This window comes from Pleurodeles waltl, chromosome 9 (assembly GCF_031143425.1).
Source record: "Pleurodeles waltl isolate 20211129_DDA chromosome 9, aPleWal1.hap1.20221129, whole genome shotgun sequence".
Classification (NCBI taxonomy): Eukaryota; Metazoa; Chordata; class Amphibia; order Caudata; family Salamandridae; genus Pleurodeles; species Pleurodeles waltl.
In genome coordinates this window covers 329,629,101-329,647,763 of record NC_090448.1, presented here as the reverse complement: position 1 = coordinate 329,647,763, position 18,663 = coordinate 329,629,101, and the positions used below count along the sequence as shown (strand labels likewise).

At 41.2% G+C, this 18,663-nt stretch overlaps 1 protein-coding gene across 1 annotated transcript in view; it reads left to right on the top strand.

Annotated features, from left to right (window-relative positions):
* The window catches only part of AMT (aminomethyltransferase), a 191,114-nt gene extending 173,528 nt beyond the window's left edge, over positions 1 to 17,586 (top strand). Inside the window, exons 8-9 of the mRNA XM_069206857.1 lie at positions 15,300 to 15,455; positions 16,345 to 17,586. Of these exons, the coding sequence (XP_069062958.1) occupies positions 15,300 to 15,455; positions 16,345 to 16,523 (335 nt within the window). The 3' untranslated portion in view covers positions 16,524 to 17,586. The remainder of the gene's footprint in view (positions 1 to 15,299; positions 15,456 to 16,344) is intronic.
* The last annotated feature ends 1,077 nt before the right edge of the window (positions 17,587 to 18,663 follow it).

Below are 18,663 nucleotides of genomic sequence, written 5' to 3'. Positions count from 1 at the left end.
CGTGATGACCATTGAAGTGTGGTTATTGTCTTATGTGATGTAGATGGTACCAGTGTGTTGGATGATGAACTGTAAGAGACATATGAGCAGTTTTACGATTTTCAGCATGCTGGTCGTTTTGAAACCACTATGCAGGTCCCCTTATGGTATTTCACATGATACAGTGTGCATATTTGGTTACTGCACTGGGTTGTCCAGTCTGAGATTTTGTGTGCAGTTGTGCTCCTGAACTGGCATAGCTGGAGGGAGAGAGAACTGGGGAGATCTTTTGGGATAGAAGCATTTTGTTGGTTGAATCGTTAGCAATTACTGGTTTGTAAGCTGGGGATTCTGCTTAAGAGTACAACTGTTTTCTGGGCAGTATTGCCTGGATGACGGAAGTGTATATGGTCCTCAGTGCTTTTAATACTGGCTGGTAATGAGTTCTAGAGCTTGGCAACTTGAACTAACAAAGCAGTGCCTCCTATAGCTTTTTTGTGGTAAGGTGGTATGATAAGTGGTGCAGGCCTGGAGTGCAGTGTTCTGTGTGGTTTGTATTGCTTAAATATAACTTGTAGGTATGGTCATCCTTTTTCCTTGGGAGGCTCTGTGGACAATGCAGAGTTCCTTAAACATTGCCCTTTTAGTTATAGGTTGCAAGTTAAGCAATTGCAGAAATAAAGTCACACGTTCTCTTGGGCGAAGACAGAGAAGAAGCCTTGCAGCAGCATTTTGGATGCAATGTTATATTGACCACAGTTGTACCAGCTCATAGTGGGTAGGGGAGCAGGTATTTTCCAGGAGTGTTCAATGGTAAGCCTTGCCATCATTTGCATGTGCCTGAGGAGTTTACCTATTAGGGTGGTAAATGGGTACTTTGAGTAATCGTGCGTATCCCCAAATAGTAGGATTAAAGGATCAAGTTATAATCTTACTGCCGACACTATTTCTATCCAAAGGATTTCTGTTGCTGCAAGATGGCCACCTGAGCCATTGTGCCCGTCACTCCACAGCCCCACCAGCATTCGTCTGCAGAGCCAAATACTTGCATGAATTGTCACAGAAGTTGGATACCCTCGCTTTAAAATTTGATGGCCCTTTTTAGGCGTAGCATAGCAGCGTGCAAGGGCTGCTTTACTGACGTGTTGGTATGTATCTGGGATTTTAACGACGCCCACCACTATAAACCCGTTCTTGGGCTTGCCTTTCAAAAATCATTGCTTTGCGTTGGTAACTGCTTTACGTTTGTCCCTCCTTAAGGTGGTTTTGTTACCGCCTTGGCTATCGCCCCTGTTACATGGCTAATTGCACTTTTGCCAATATGTTTGACTGCAAGCAAACTTGTTTCCTTTTGTGTCTCTTCACGCTGATGTTCATGGCGGGCCGTCGGCTCGCTTATGTGAAACTGTATTACTTTCATTTTTTTATTTGTTGTTTACTGATCATGTCATTGGTGTGTTTTGTACTTATTTCTCTTTTATGCCCTTTCTTCCTCTCACAACAGGCTTGGTTTCAATGGCCGATCAGCCTGTGTTTTTGGAATATTTCATTCTCAGCAGCTCAAGTTTTTGTTTTTCACTATGGGGTACTACGGTACTGCTTAGAAATGGTGCACAAACCAAAATCCCCCCCGGCTTCAGGAGGGAAGAGGCTGAGCCGGCCCATGGTTTCAATCGCTTTCAGAAACACCTCCGAAGGGGAAAAGAGCTTTAATAAAAACAATCCCCATCTGTCCTTCCAGTGAAGCTTCCGCTGCTTGCCAGCAGCCCGTAAATATCACCTTTCGTATGGGCTTGTTACATTAGTTGCTAGTTCTGATGTGCCTAGCTCATATTCCTCGCAGCAGGCACATTAACCTTCTGCGCTATCTTATAATCAGTCAAAGCTTCGACTAGAAAAAAGTATGTTCTTTCTCCAGAAATAACATTAATCACCGGAGTTATTTTAACATTTGAAGATTGAATGCAGTGTGTGATCTGCCTACAACACGTTCTTTGCCGCAACCATATTAACCCCCTGCACTGCCTTATAATAATTCCAAGCTTCTTCTCTTGCTTACAGCACTGCAATTTGTATGATCAAAAGAGACACTTGGGAAAGTCATAACAAAACCAAAACGAAAGTGCAACACAAACAACAGAAAATTTGTTTCTTCCCAATTTCAAATTAGCCAGCTTTTGTATTCGTAAAAGTATATGCAGCAGTTATTAGCATGTGGCATGAAGTGACAGCTGAACCTAGAAAATCATACTTTTTGTGTATGCCAACAAGGCAATTGTGGGTCTCGTAAGCTAAAAACCTTAAGCTTATGGCTTAGCTATCAAGGAAAAAGAAATCAGCTTTCTGTGTAGAGTAACAGCTTGATCTAAAGAAGGCACACTTATTATGTTTGCAGTGCTTAATTTGAGCTAGTGTGTTCCGATGCAGGGCACAAACAATTTTGGTTAACCCCTTCTGTGCCCAGGACGTAATGGTTACGTCCTGAGGCACAGTGCTGGTGTGCCCAAGACGTAACCATTACGTCCTGGGCACACAGCCCAGAGGGAGTGCTAGCGCTCCCTCTGTGGGGTTCACCCCCACAAGGCAGGGATGGAAGGGGAAGCCCTTCCCCTTCCACCCCTAACCCCCCCACACCCCCTGTGACGTCAGCGCGTGATCGCACGCTGTTTGTCACAGGGCCTCCTCCCATCGCGCAAGAGAAATGCTTTGCATTTCTCTTCCGATCACGTGGGGGAGGCCGAGAGAGGCTTCAAAGGGAAGGAAAGTTATTTCCTTCCCTTTGAAGTCTCTCTCTGCGTTTTGGCAGCCGGATTGAAAGCAGGGGGGGCAGAAACCTCTAGGCACCAGGGCTAATTATTATTTATTTTTTTGTTTTGTTTTTGTTTTGTTTTTTGTTTTAGAGGTGGGGAGCGACCCCTTAGGCAAAGGTCGCTCCCATATGGGGGGAAATTATATTTAGGCCATTTCTGCCCCCCTTGGGGGCAGATTGGCCTATTTTTATGAGGCCAATCTGCCCCCAAGGGGGACAGAAACCACTAGACACTAGGGAGTTTTTTTTTTGTTCGTGTATTTCACGTAAGGGGAGCGTCCCCTTAGGCAAGGGTCGTTCCCCTGGGGGGCAAATTTATTTTAGGCCATTTCTGCCCCCGGGGGCAGATCAGCCTATTTTAATTAGGTCGATCTGCCCCAAGGGGGGGCAGAAACCACTTGGCACCGGGGATTTTTTTTTTTGTTGTTTTACAGATGGGGAGCGTCCCCTTAGGCAAGGGTCGCTCCCCTGGAGGGGCAAATTGTATTTAGGCCATTTCTGCCCGATTTGGGGGCAGATCGGCCGATTTTAGGTCAATCTGCCCCCAAGGGGGGCAGAAACCATTAGGCACCAGGGATCTTTTTTTTTGCGCCGTCACGCAAGGGGAGCGACCCCGTAGGCAAGGGTCGCTCCCCGGGGGGGTAGGCAGGCAAATTTATTTTAGGCCATTTCTGCACCCCCCCCCCCCCCCCCCCCCCCGGGGGGGCAGATCGGCCTATTGTTATTAGGCCGATCTGCCCCTGGGGTGGCAGAAACCTCTAGGCGCCAGGGCCAATTTTTTTTTTTTTTTTTTTTTTTTTTACAGATGGGGAGCGACCCTGGAGGGGCAAATTGTATTTAGGCCATTTCTGGCCGCTTTGGGGGCAGAAGCCAGGGATCTTTTTTTTTTTGCGCCGTCACGCAAGGGGAGCGACCCTGTAGGCAAGGGGAGCTCCCTGGGGGGAGTGGGGAAGCAAATTTATTTTAGGCCATTTCTGCCCCCCCTAGGGCCGGCTGAGCTAGAGGCCAAAATCCACAGGTAGGCACTTTGCAAAAAACACCTCTGTTTTCTGTGAAAAAATGTGATGTGTCCACATTGTGTTTTGGGCCATTTCCTTTCGTGGGCGCTAGGCCCACCCACACAAGTGAGGTACCATTTTTATCGGGAGACTCGGGGGATGCTGCGTGGAAGGACATTTGTGGCTCCTCTCAGATTCCAGGACTTTCTGTCACCGAAATGAGAGGAAAAAGTGTTTTTTTTTGGCCAAATTTTGAGGTTTGCAAAGGATTCTGGGTAACAGAACCTGGTCAGAGCCCCACAAGTCACCCCATCTTAGATTCCCCTAGGTGGCTAGTTTTCAGAAATGTGCTGGTTTGCTAGGTTTCCCCAGGTGCCGGCTGAGCTAGAGGCCAGAATCCACAGGTAGGCACTGTTTTCTGTGAAAAAATGTGATGTGTCCACGTTGTGTTTTGGGCCATCTCCTTTCGTGGGCGCTAGGCCTACCCACACAAGTGAGGTATCATTTGTATCGGGAGACTTGGAGGAACGCTGGGTGGAAGGACATTTGTGGCTCCTCTCAGATTCCAGAACTTTCTGTTACCGAAATGTGAGGAAAATGTGTTTTTTTAGCCAAATTTTGAGGTTTGCAAAGGATTCTGAGTAACAGAACCTGGTCAGAGCCCCACAAGTCACCCCATCTTGGATTCCCCTAGGTCTCTAGTTTTAAAAAATGCACAGGTTTGGTAGGTTTCCCTAGGTGCTGGCTGAGCTAGAGGCCAAAATCTACAGGTAGGCACTTTGCAAAAAACACCTCTGTTTTCTGTCAAAAAATGGGATGTGTCCACGTTGTGTTTTGGGGCATTTCCTGTCGCGGGCTCTAGGCCTACCCACACAAGTGAGGTATCATTTTTATCAGGAGACTTGGGGGAACATAAAATAGTAAAACAAGTGTTATTGCCCCTTGTTTTTTCCTCTACATTTTTTCCTTCCAAATATAAGAGAATGTGTAAAAAAGACGTCTATTTGAGAAATGCCCTGTAATTCACATGCTAGTATGGGCACCCCGGAATTCAGAGATGTGCAAATAACTACTGCTCCTCAACACCTTTCTTGTGCCCATTTTGGAAATACAAAGGTTTTCTTGATAGCTATTTTTTACTCTTTATATTTCAGCAAATGAATTGCTGCATACCCGGTATAGAATGAAAACCCACTGCAGGGTGCAGGTCATTTATAGGCTCTGGGTACCTAGAGTTCTTGGTGAACCTACAAGCCTTATATATCCCCGCAACCAGAAAAGTCCAGCAGACGTAACGGTATATTGCTTTAAAAAATCTGACATTGCAGGAAAAAGTTAGAGTAAAACGTAGAGACAAAAATGTTCACCTCAATTTCAATATATTTTTTTTCAGTTGTTATTTTCTGTAGGAAACCCTTGTAGGATCTACACATATTACCCCTTGCTGAATTCAGAATTTTGTCTACTTTTCAGAAATGTTTCGGTTTCTGGGATCCAGCATTGGTTTCACGCCCATTTCTGTCATTCACTGGAAGGAGACTGAAAGCACAAAAAATCATAAAAATGGGGTATGTCCCAGTAAAATCCCAGAATTGTGTTGAAAAATTGGGTTTTCTGATTCAAGTCTGCCTGTACCTGAAAACTGGGAAGCTGGTGATTTTAGCACCGCAAACCCTTTGTTGATGCCATTTTCAGGGAAAAAACCACAAGCCTTCATCTGCAGCCCCTTTTTCCCATTTTTTTTAAAAAAACTAAATTTTCACTGTATTTTGGCTAATTTCTTGGCCTCCTTCTGGGGAACCCACAAAGTCTGGGTACCTCTAGAATCCCTAGGATGTTGGAAAAAAGGAATGCACATTTGGCGTGGGTAGCTTATGTCAACAAAAAGTTATGAGGGCCTAAGCGCGAACTGCCCCAAATAGCCAAAAAAAGGCTCGTCACAGGAGGGGGAAAAGGCCTGGCAGCGAAGGGGTTAAAGGGCCATCAGTTTTTTTTCTGCCTCACTGATTTACTGTGTGCAAAATAAAGAATAATTTATTAGAAATGCAAAAACTAACATGAGAAAAAGTCCTTCGTGAAATATAGCAAATTACGTAAAAAAGACTGCTGGGGAAACAACATTTTTAACGTGAAAAACAAAAACATAGAGCAGAAACATTAGCATGTGTTTGTGAAAGGGCAGCATCACCCAGATGAAAGAGTGTAAATGACTGACTGGCTGGATTGCTCTGTAGACAACAGCAATGTTATCAGATGCTATCAAACTTTGTGGAGTGAATCAGACCTAAACATTGTAAATTGAAGCCAAACACCATATGGGACACACCAGTAAAACAACACGTAAACATAAATATTAAAAGACAGAATTGTGATAATATGCATGTATTATCTTTTAAAGAATAATTTCTTATGTGTTCCGTGGTTCGACTGTAGTTTTTAATTGGAAATCGTGTATTTTGTAAGCGCATATTTGCCTTCAATTAAGCACGTTTGCGCGCTTCAATTAAGCTTTGCTCAATTAAACGCTGCTAAATAGCAACATTTTCTTTTTTTGCTGCACATAGAGCAAGAAGGTGCATGGAAGTGCGTTTGTTTTATGCAGGGCCACTGGAATTATATGGCAGGAAATTATGAGGCAGGGTTAACCAAGTTATGTGGCTAGAAAAGTCCAGTTATAAATTTACAATGCCAGTAGCTCTAACTCAAGAAAACACAAAACTTATTGCATTGCAAATGCTTGTTTTATGTTGGGAACATACTGATGTTGTGGCTTTCTTAGGCTAAATGTTCATCCAGGGCAGTCAGTAAATTATATGCCTAATTCTGTCTCCCAAGGACACACACATGAAATCCATACATTGGATATTCTTTTTGTTACAGTGATATTTCATTCAGAGTTCATTGTCTGGTCGCAACTGCTTTCCACTCCCTCTGCCTCACCGAGTGGATTACTTAAGTATATCAATTTGTATATCTGCAATTAAGATGACCGCTTTGTTGGAACGAGTCAAGTGATCTTGTCGTAGTTTAGACTCTTGCTCTGGGCAAAGACTGCTGGTTCAAGGATGACAGTACTTATAATTGTAGGTGACTATGCCTATCCTACAACAAGTTTCAACTGTAGTCCCAACCGTTCCGGCTCACTAGCAGCACCTCACCAACAACCCAAACAGTAAAAGGTGACTTGTGGCAGCCTTTACGCATGGACTCAAGAAATCGTATTGGCTGCAATGATTAGGATGATGAACAGTACAAGAGATAGAATTGTAAAGACGAGGGTCATGATTATGAAGACCCCCACCATCTTGTATTAGCATGGAAAGACATAAAGTGTATCATGTGTTCGTGTACCCTATCATAATAGGCATAACCTTCTACCTAGAGGAGAGCTGGGTATGTTAAACCTAATCTGCCAATGCCATGTCCCTGGAAGGAGCCCCCAACCCTGGTTACCTTGGGTGAGGCCTCGAGCTCAGACTTCGGAAGAACATGAAGTCCGGGTCAGCGTCACAGCGACATGTAGCATCAATAGCAGCGGTGGTATCTGGTCAGAATCCCTCGGATTATCTGTCTAAAGTGTGATGTATTTATACAGATCTACTTGGACCCCTGATGTAGGTTGTTCCAAAACAATATATAACGCTGCATGCTTGGGACGGTAATTTCTAATGTGAGCACCTAGAGTTTGTTTCTCTTTGTTGTATGAGTTGACGCCTTAGCGCTGTGACACTGATAACATAACTCTAAATAAAAGGGCCTATCTATAAACAAGGCAGCCATCTTAAAATAATTAATTAAATAAATGGTCTAAGACAGAGCAGGCTAAGTAGGTTAAAAGTCACTAAGTGACGGGGGCACGAGTCTGCAAGCCAAAGGCTAAGTTAACTCCCGTTATCCCATTAAAACAAACTCTGATTCACTACAGTCTAGTCTCTGTTTTGTAAGTGTCTGCTAATACCACTTAAGGGTGGTCCAGCCATTTTGGTGACCAATATTACTACCCTTTAAAAAACCACAACCACATTTCAAAATTGTGATGTGACAGAAGTAGATTGTAAAAAGTGTTCTCTCCTAGCATGAGGGGATAGCCATGGTGGCACATGGACAGGCTTGGTGGAGTACTCTTCCTCAACTCTGGAGTGTAGTGAGAGCTATTAGAGGTCTCAGTTGCCTCGGCTATATGAATAGCATTCTGTTTTTGGAAAGCTAGGGCTCCCCAATAAATATATTTGAATTATGTGGCTCTGGGTAGTCTCTGACATTGTGGGCCCATGTAAAGTCATGATTGTTGGGTAGGGGAATCATTTGATGAACATTTCCACCTCAAGCAATAGTTGCTGGGTGACTCAGCAATATCCTGTTCTGCTGCATCTGCATTTGGAGCTATTATTTAAACAAGCACTCTGGGAAAGTTCTGCCCCCCCCCCCCATATCTTTATTATATCTGCTATGGCATTTACCGGTCACTAGGCTCGGCTGGCGCCCCTGACTCGTGGATAGGGTCAGCCAAGAGATAGATAAGAAGTTGAAGAAGAAGAAATAAGCTTTAATCCAAATCCAACGACCCAAGACCGGAGAGGCAAGTGATCACCACAATATCCACCAGTGCCCTATCAGTCATTGAACACAGGACCCAAAACATATAGAAAAGAAGTAAGAATATGTAAAACACAGTATGTAAAATACACACTACTCTCGGGTACTAGCGCCGCCTCTCATTGTTATACCACGTAAGAACTTCCACTGTATATCACATCGGAGTAGTCACACACACAGGCGCCACGTTCTCAGACACACAGAAGGATATGATACACAGAAATGATGAACTAGGTAAAGTGTAGTAAGCCATGTATTTAACCAGTATGGTATGCTTGCGCCGCTTCTTCGTTTACTTCATCTTTTTCCCCGCCCCTTGTCCTTCTTTCCTTTCATAGCTGTGCGTGTGAATCCCCTCGCGCTTTTACCGTTGGAATGTTGGAATGTTCAAAGATGAGGCTGACGGTTAAGTCTGAGTGAAAAATAGGCGTGTTCCCTCTCCTTCTTTGCCGTCTATACTACAAATGTCAGGCAGAAGGCTATGGGAACTGGAGGGAGTCAAATGTTTGTCGCGGTGAAACTTGAATAATATATATTAGGCTTTCTGTTCCCTTATTCATAAGCATATGGGCAAGATAGCTAAAAAAAAATCATCATAAGATCTGATCGGAAGGTAACATTGAAAATGTATTTGCATTTTTTGGAAAGTGAAATCTTTTGAGTAATGGCCTCTTGAGTCCAGTAAATGCAAAGAAATATTCAGGTATTTTGTTTTTTATTTCTGATTCCAGCCATCGGGCACATTCTGTCAGCTAACGTTTCACAGTAGCCTGTTTCTTCGCGACTGGGCCACGATGGGTGACTCATTTGTAGGCGAAGATTGCTGCTCAGATCAGTAGTAATGAATATTTCAAGTGTAATGCCAAATTGTGCTTTGAAAAACAGCTCTTCTCTTCTAGAGCAGAGTACACTCTCCTGCAACGTGTGTTGACATTCAGTGCTAAGTTCAGTTAAGTGTGTCAGAGCACAATGTGTCTAATACCTCTGAAGTAACAATACGAATTGCTTTTATACCAAGTTTTGCCTTTGTTGTTTACTTGATTGTAAAATGAAAGACAAGTTTAAAATTACATTGATTGAGGAATAGCCTTGTCACGCTATAGGGCTACAAATCCCGACTAATGACAAATTGGGCTATATATATGTCGCCAGTATAACTTACAAGTTACATATAGAGGATGAACACATGCCTCAGAATATTGGTTCTCTCTTTAAATGTTGGTGACCTGTCAAGTAGGGATAGACAGAATGGTGCATTGTTTAGACTTTGTCTGAAGAAGTCATATCCAGTCACTAAGGAGGTCATTTAGATCTTGACCGAGAATTGTCCGCTATATAGATAAAACCCTGCCTCCTTCGCATGGATCTCTGTGCCTTAAAGAGTCACTCCTGTGGCAGCTCCCTTTGCAGCTTGACGGCTTACCAAGTGGGCAGCAACCTGCTTGGCATTCTTTTTATATTGAGAAAATAAAAGTTCCAGAGCAGGAATATGTGATCTTATAAAAAAAAAAAAAAAAAAATGGCTCCACACACTGGCAGTTTTGTAATAGCAAATCGTGCCGTTTCTACATTTTCCCTATTCTTGTCCAGCATGCCTTGCAAGAGAGACATATAGATGGAACATGAGTGATGTTTTCCCATCCCTAAATGGACTGTACAAGAAACACTGTGACTCTGTGGTTCTTTGGCAGATGGGTAATTATATTTAGGTTAGTGGTTTGTTGCAGAGCCAGCGTAGGCTCAGTGTGTGGATATCACAAGTTTTATGGGGTAGGAGTGCTGCCATAAATTCACCACACTTAACCAGGTTTTAAAGCTTTTAGCTTTGCTTTCAGAAGTGAATTCCTAATTCAAGATTTATTGTGATTTGATACCACATTTACCGTTACTTTGCTAAAACAATGACTCTATTAAGTCATATAGACTGACAATTGTCTCATAATGTCGAGTCCCATGGACCAACTAGTAATGCCTTTTCCTTGCCACCAATCCTGCAATGTTTACTCAAATGTAAACTCCAATGTTTACTGCAAAAGAAAATAAGTTTCCCTTACTTACCACAGACCCACTGACAAAGATTAAAAATAAGGGTTTGTTTTTATAAATCAAGAAACCATACGGGGAGTATTTAAACTCAATATTTGTTATGTTACTGCTGGTCAGGTGAAACTATTACCAATGCCTCTGATCTTCCTCAAACCATGTGACATAAGACAAACTATCTGTAGTCACAGAACAAGCCCAGATCATTGAAGTTAAGTTAGTTTGTTCTGCCCCTTCTAAGAGACTAAGATGTAATCAGTTTGATTCCAGGCAAAGCTGACAAAACCTTTCTGTCGAAGATAGCTAACATGTTGACTTTCGAGTTGGGTAATAACACTGATTAGAACATTGGAATGTTGGGAGCGTCATTGCAGACAATAAAGTAATTCAAGGCTAATAATGGGCGGTATAAGCCTTCTCCTCCAACATGCCAATGTTTGTCTTTCTGTTGCCCCCTTTTTCATTTAGAACACTTAATGGTTGGAATGTTTTCTAATTGCATTATACCCCTAATGCCTTTGGCTATAAAGATGGTTAAAGGCCCTCTTCCTAAGTATAGGCCCTTGCGTAAGGCTAAAAGCTCTGGTTTATAATTTGAGAGGGGGTGTGTAGCCATTTATAGCCCTTGGCAGAGGGCTATAATTTAAGTTATTTTAGTGTCTAGAGCCAATGCGTTACATGGTGCCATCTATAAACATAGTTATATATATATTTTTTATATTATTTATTTTATTGAGGGTATTTGTTTAGCACACTGCCACCCCAGTGTCTTGGCACTGTAGCATTTGAGCAATGAAATTGTGATTATTGGTCAAAAACACAGAAGTATATAAATTGACGAGATGTTAAACAGAAGGTTTGTTATGGATTTCCTGAAACAAAGCAATTACATTTTTTTTTCAATAGATATGAACACATTCAAGTGTTTGGCCACAGTGACAAAGAACAATTTGTAGCTGAAAGTAGCTTTTCTACTCCTAGCCATTGGAACCAGAAATATGTTCTTACGAGTGCAAAGCCCTTTGTGGAACATACCAAGAGAATATTTTGCCACCAGTTGTTTGATTTTTCTATTAAAAAAAAAACGATTTGTGCCCTAAAGCCAGAGATTTGCAAATAATGTGTCTGTGCACAGTTAGCCAGTTTAAGGATTTGAAGGCCTTTGAAATACAGCTGCTGCATTCTGGTCAAATTGCAATTGAGCAATTAAACCCTTGAGGGCATTTAAAAATGTTGTGTTATCATTGTCTAAACTCAATTGGATTAGGAGAGTAATCGCTGGTGCCCAATTTATTATCTCGAAACTGAAAGGTTTTTTTTGTTTTTGTTTTTTTAATTCAGGTAATAGAAACAAGCCTTTGCAACTTTAGTAATATGGACTTGGAGTCCAAAGTTGGCCCCAAATTGGACTCCTAAGTTCTGGACTGTGATGGCTGCCAACGGAGTATATATAGCACTAGGCCAGTTCAGGTCATTTATCTGAATTTTTGTAGACTTCATAAGTATTTCCGTTTTTGCTGGCATTGAGGTTCAAGATGTTGGTGGCCATTCACCTGCACATTGCAAACTTACAGTCAGGAAGCAGAGAATGAAAAAAGAACTGGGGTAGACCCCAAAGGTCCTCAGTGTATTGGTGTACATTTTAAAATTTGACGCCCATCGAGTGTAATAGAATAGCCGAGGGTGTCATATATGAAACTGAAAAGCAGTGGGGACAGGATGGACCTATGAAATTTGCCACAATCACTTATAACGAGTATGTTTGAATCATGGTCATTTGCCATCTGAGGTTCAAATATTCTTTGAGCTATGCCAGTACTACCACTATAACAGAACAGTTTCTTAGTTTAGTAAGCAAGATGTTACAGTCCATCAGCTGTATCAAAGACTGCGGAGAGGTGAAGAAGCACTAAGGCTTCCTGCTCCTCAGTGTTCATCATTTAAATCAATACTAGTATAATATTGCCCTTTAAAACAAAATAATGATACTTACCTCAACTGTTAAAATGTCATAGGTTTTACCAGGACATTTTGTCTTAGGTTTGTGAATGATGAACAAAAAGAAAGGTAGTTTGGGTTTGCTTTTCTTTTAAAGTGACATCAAATTGTCACATTAGGGAAAGGTATAGAAGTAATTTTGTTTTAAAACAAGGGAATCTTGATAGATAAATTATCACGCCGTCACCCACAGTTTGCCTTCCTTCATAACATGAATGAGTTTACATCCTTTAAGGGCTAATTGATCTAAAATATATGAGCTATAAGGAGACAACTAGTTTCGAGAATTAATAGAATCTGTAGGTCAGACTGTTCAAAAAGGCACAACTTTCTGCTCGATGTGCTTCAACAGAGCACACGTCACAAAGCATAGCTGACATATTGGGAGGCAATTGAATCTTGTAAACTTTACCACAATTCGTTTTCTTCTCTGAGACCTCAATGGTAGACTGATTCTTAGTCGGAAAGGGGGTTTTACATTTTGCTTTTGCGGCCTTACTTATCTTTAATATAGATCGGTTCTTTATTTTGTTTTTAAGTCATAGACTCGAGAACGTTGCTATGAGAATAAAGCTGCAAAAGCTGTTGGGAGGGGTCTACAACTTTGGAATTACCTCTTTAATTTAGAGTCTGCTTAGTGAGCTGATGGGCAGCATGGAGCTCAATGATTGGGCACACATGGCCGTACGAGCAGCATATGCACGTGGCTGGCATGCTTTTATGAGGTTGTGCTCGTCGACACATGAAGAATATCTGGATTGACAACCTTTGCTACCCTAAAACTTGGCATCCAGCTGCAAAGCACAATTCATTTTAAATCTCTTACCGGCGGCAATCCCGCGATCACAATTAGTCACACTGGTAAAAACGAAAAACTCAGCCTCCAGGACTCAAAAAATTCAGTGAAAAACAAAAAATCTAAAAGACATCACCAATTCCCCCCACCCCCAAAGGATCACACATCAAAGGCAAATGCCAGGTATGAAAACACATATTAAACTTTAACAATACAAAATATTTCTATGGCTAACCAGTTACAAAAGCCAGCGATCATTTTACACGGAATTTACAGATCAAGTGTCCAGCGAGGATGCTGCAAACATGAAGGGACAGTAAAAAAAATTATATTCTTAATTTCAAAGGATCAAAATACATTTAAAGTCCTCATATAACCAGCTGGAGAAAAAGACCCACTTAGCCTAGGTTTTTTTCAGTACTTCAGAAAAGTGTTTTGCTCATACATTGAACTCCTAAAGCATAAAGTGCCAAGTTGCAAGCCTGACATACAGGCAGACTTTATGGGTACAGATCTTGATGGCCCTAATCGCAGTAAAATTGTTTATTGTGAGCCTGACAGATGGCAGTTGCTGTAAGCGAATAGGAAACACTACGGGGTGTTGAGAGGAACTTAATTAACAGTTCAACCAGCTCCTAATTTTTTTTTTGTCTACACCTCCCATATTTACACAGTAGATTTTAATAGCTGAAGTATGTTTGGTGGCTAAGGATGCAGGTGTTTCTATTCTTTTTACAACCAGCTGAAAAGGGTACACCTCAAGAACAAGCAGTAGCAATATCCTGACAAAGATGACTTTGAATCCCTGTCTTGATATTACAGTAAAACAAGTAAAATCAGGGTTTGTGCATTTGCAGTTGACCATGTTCATTGGAGATATATATATATATATATATATATATATATATATATATATATATATATATTTTGTTTTTACATATTATGAGTTTTCCCTCCTGAGATGTTCCCAGTAACTGTTTGCTTTAAACCTATATGTTCATGGAAACATCTTCCTGCCTCTTACAGGCTTAATGCTCATGTGATACTAGTTAATGTTAAGATTGATATAATTGTGTCATAAATCATATTTCTGCTTAGTCACTATATCACACAGGCATCTCTTCATACTTTCCAAAAACGATATATATATGTCCTGAAAACAGGCCAATTGTTTGACAGGGCAGTGCCACAAAACCCTTGTGTTGGGATCTTTCTAGCTATCCACATCATATGCTATCACAATTGTGGAAATAACAATGAAACAAGTAAAATCTGAGTTTTTACATATTATGAGTTTTCCCTCCTGAGATGTGTCCAGTAATTGTTTGCTTTACACCTATCTGTTCATGAAAACATCTTCCTGCCTCTTACAGGCTTAATAGTTAACACTCGTGATACTAGTTAACAATAAGATTGTTATACTTGTGTCATAATCCTATTTCTGCTTAGTCACTATATCACTCAGGCATCTCTTCATACATTAAAGAGATAGTTAAATATATAGTTCCTGAAAACAGGCCAATTCGTTGGCAGGGCAGTGCCACACAATCCTTGGTGTTGGGATCTTTCTAGCTGTCCACATCATATGCTAGCACAGTCATGGAAGTAAATTAAAAGAGAAGAGCTGGCTTGCACTTTGGGTGACATAGATATCAAGTTAGCCACCTGTAATAATGAATGTGGAGGTGATGGATGTACACTGGAATACATGTTTGAACTTTAGTATCCATACGCATTGCTACAGCAAATAGGATGGTGCAAAGCACTTTTTTAAGCAGCAGCCAAAATATTTGTTGCAGTTTTTTGAAGTTTCCCTTCATATTATAATGACCAAGAGGAATCAAATGGACCATGGGGTATTAGATCATAAGGGCAGGAAGACAAGTGTTGTAAATATGGTACAGACATTATCCACTGCATTGGTGAGCACAAAGTCTTTCCCCAGGGTTCGTGTTAATAAAGCCATAGACATAAGTACTGTAGTTTACAACACCCTTTAGGATTGTGTGCTGTCTTGAAGAAAAGAGTACAGTACGTAAACTAACCCTAACCTCACTGTTTGTGTTGTTATGCACTATAGGGAAGCGTCGGAGAACAGCAATGGATTTCCCTGGAGCATCCATCATTATACCTCAACTTAAAGGAAAAGTTGGAAGGAAAAGAGTTGGTCTGATATCAACAGGCCCACCTGTAAGACAACACACCCCAATTCTTAATGCTGATGGGAATGTGATTGGTGAGTAGAGCCATCCTTACCGTTCTCTCTTTTAACTTGACTGATATTCACCATTATTCTAACACTTGTCACAGTTATTTGTTTCTTTCTGGGGCAAACTGCTCTCTAGGAGGTGTATTTTTCTCTGTTTCCAATCAGCATTCCAGATTCTACATACAGTAGATGGTGTCAGTATCGTATGATATCATTAACGGCCAACCATTTGCTTAGTTGATATGAAGTAGGGCCATCTTATGTTTTTGCAGTGTACAACACACTTAGAAAACAGATTAAGATACTACCTTTATGTTTTCTTTAAATAAGGAATGTGAAAAAACATTACAGAAGCAGCCTTCTAGTGAAAAATGGTAACAAAGACCTGCCAAGGAAAACAATGATTCAGAAATGATATGAAAGCAGTACATGAGGGAGTTTAAACTGAACACTACATATGGCACTTACTATGGTATGACCTGTTGAATAATATTAGTGGGCTTGTAGTTAGGAGACAAGAAGAAAAGACGGAAGACTGAATATAGTCAATGTGACCTCAGGTCCAGTTGTACCTTCCATGTACTACTTTTATTTATGTTTCTCGGTACAATTTATCGGGAATTGTAGGCAGAGGATTCTTTGGCTGAGGTACTAGCGTGCTCTAGGGCCAGAGGTGTACTGTTGATGGCAAATAGTCTATCCACCATAGTTCAAATGAGAAACAGTACTTATATGTTATCCCACTCAATCAGTTTGGTTTCCAGGAAACATTTTCTTATGACCTGAGTCATTCCCAGTGGGTGTGTGTCCTTGTTATTTAGTTGGGCAATGATTAACATGGTTGCCAAAAATGTGTTTCCCCTAGTGTCACTGTGTTGCAATAATCATTGCTATTCGTTTCACTTATTCAATCCAGGAGAGGTTACGAGTGGCTGCCCCTCTCCCTGCCTGAAGCAGAATGTCGCAATGGGATACGTGGAGGCTGGAAACAGCAAAGTCGGAACCCCAATCAGAGTTGAAGTTCGGAAGAAGTCTGTGGATGCCATTATTAGCAAGATGCCTTTTGTGCCCACTCACTACTACACACTCAAGTGAGGCCTACATAAACCGCAAGAGCTGCAAGTTAGGCAAGAGATCATAAAAACAATTGAGCTTATTGTGGCCAGATTCAGCTACCTGACTGTCATATTTTTACTGACATAGAGTGTGGCATTACACTCTACACAGGAGTTTGATAGAAGGTGTTCAAATTACTCCTGATTGTCATTGTAGGGGGTAACGTGGCTGGAACATTAGGAAATTCAAAAAGCAGACCTCTTTGTTGATTATATTTTCAGTGGATGTGCTAGAAATGCCTCTGGGTTTTCTAGGATTTGCAAACAATAGTTTACTCATTGAGTTATTCAACAAGCCAAGAGATGGGTGGCATGAAACTGGTCATACTTGCCTTGGCGCATCGGGTATTATTGGTGTCAAATTTGTGAAGATACTTCAAGTGTATGACTGAATGCAGCTGTAATTTGGCCAACTGAGTCATCGGTAGGTCCTTCTAGACTGAGTTGTAAACAGTTTCAAAATAGATGCAAGTATGCACATAATTTCCTGGTATGCTATCTGAAGGGAAGGATTAGCGGCAGACCGGTACCACAGAAGACAGAGACCTGAACACTTTTAGACAGTGACAAAAAAGATAGGGGGATTGAGATTACTTTAAATTATGATAGAGGCAATGGCTACAATTTATCACTGGTACCAAAATGCTTTGCTGGACCATTTTTTGATTGTGATGATTGCATTGTTTCTTTCAGTTTTGACTAGTGATAACACTTGGAACACTACAGTTATTTTGTGAGACTGGAATCCATGGGCTGTGCAAATCCAATTGTGTTGCAGTTGCGTATTGCACAATCTCCTCCAGCTGCCCCACTGAAGGAAGACCACTGTCTTGTCTGTCCATCTTTCTGTTGATTGCTCTTGAGCCCTGTTTAAATGGGAAATAGTCAATGATACAATTGAAAAGCTGGGAACTATTTATTAGTCCTCAAACACCATTAAAATAATGATCAGTTTTGTGTCCCTTTGACATTGCAGGACTATTTTTATTGAAAGCGTCTGATGGAATAATTGTGTTTTGTCCCCGGTGGAATGGTAGTAAAGGATAAAAAAAGAAAAAAAAGAGAGAAAACCACTGTTACAGATGATTAATATATTATTTGTATACAGCCGATTGGGGTGTACAATGCCTATATTCACAAGGCACATTACACCCCTTTACCAGACCCCCCCCACCGCCAAAAAAAAAACCTCCCTTTCCCTTGAGGAGAAAAAAACATAGTATTGGGAATGACGACAACCCAAGCATATTAAAAAAATGTAGCCTTAGAAAGCAATTCTGATTCACGGTTAAATATAGGTTTTTGACAAGAAAACTATTAAGGACAGCCACAACCTTGTCTCTGTTTCTGCTGTTGTCTTTCAAATAGACCTTCATAGCTTTTTTAATGTGGCCTGCTCTGTGGGCTAATTTGTATTTTCAGTTATCTTGCAAGATGCTGAAAATGTTGTTTGCCTCCCTGTGGCACATTGGTGAAAGAGTTCCAATACAGGTGCATGAATTTAAGAGCAACCCAGTGTAGTGCACCACAAACTACTCTTCTTCTTGTTAGACGAAGGACAGAAGGTGAACTAGTTATCTAAGCATGTTTAATATTAGGGCCGTGAGGCACAGGAAGACATCCCACTGCACTGATGGGGATGTACCTTTACCCCATGGATATCTTGGAACAAATAGAGATGGTCTACACAAAACAGGGAGAACATCTTGTCTGCAGGAGTAAAACAAAGCCTGTGCACTACTAAATATAGGGCATGACCCTACTTTGGTACCAGGATTCTGTTTTTTTAACCCCCAAGAACAGTCATTTACGGGCTGATTTTATATTTGGCAGACTTATTGTACGTGGTCAGGGAGATGGAGTGAAGTACTCCATAGCCCTGACGGAATACCCATCTGTCACATTTGGAAACGTCAGTCAGCAAAACAAACATTTCTACCATTTACAGGAACCACTGTCACAGCTTTTTCTGTGAATATATTGTAACTTTGCCGTACTGCTCCATCAAACGTGAAGGATCCATAAACTTTTTTTATTTTAAAAAACAAACCCCCTAAGTGGGATTTTGTTTTTGATAATAAAAAAAAAAATACCACCCTCGCCATGGGAGTCCTCTCTCA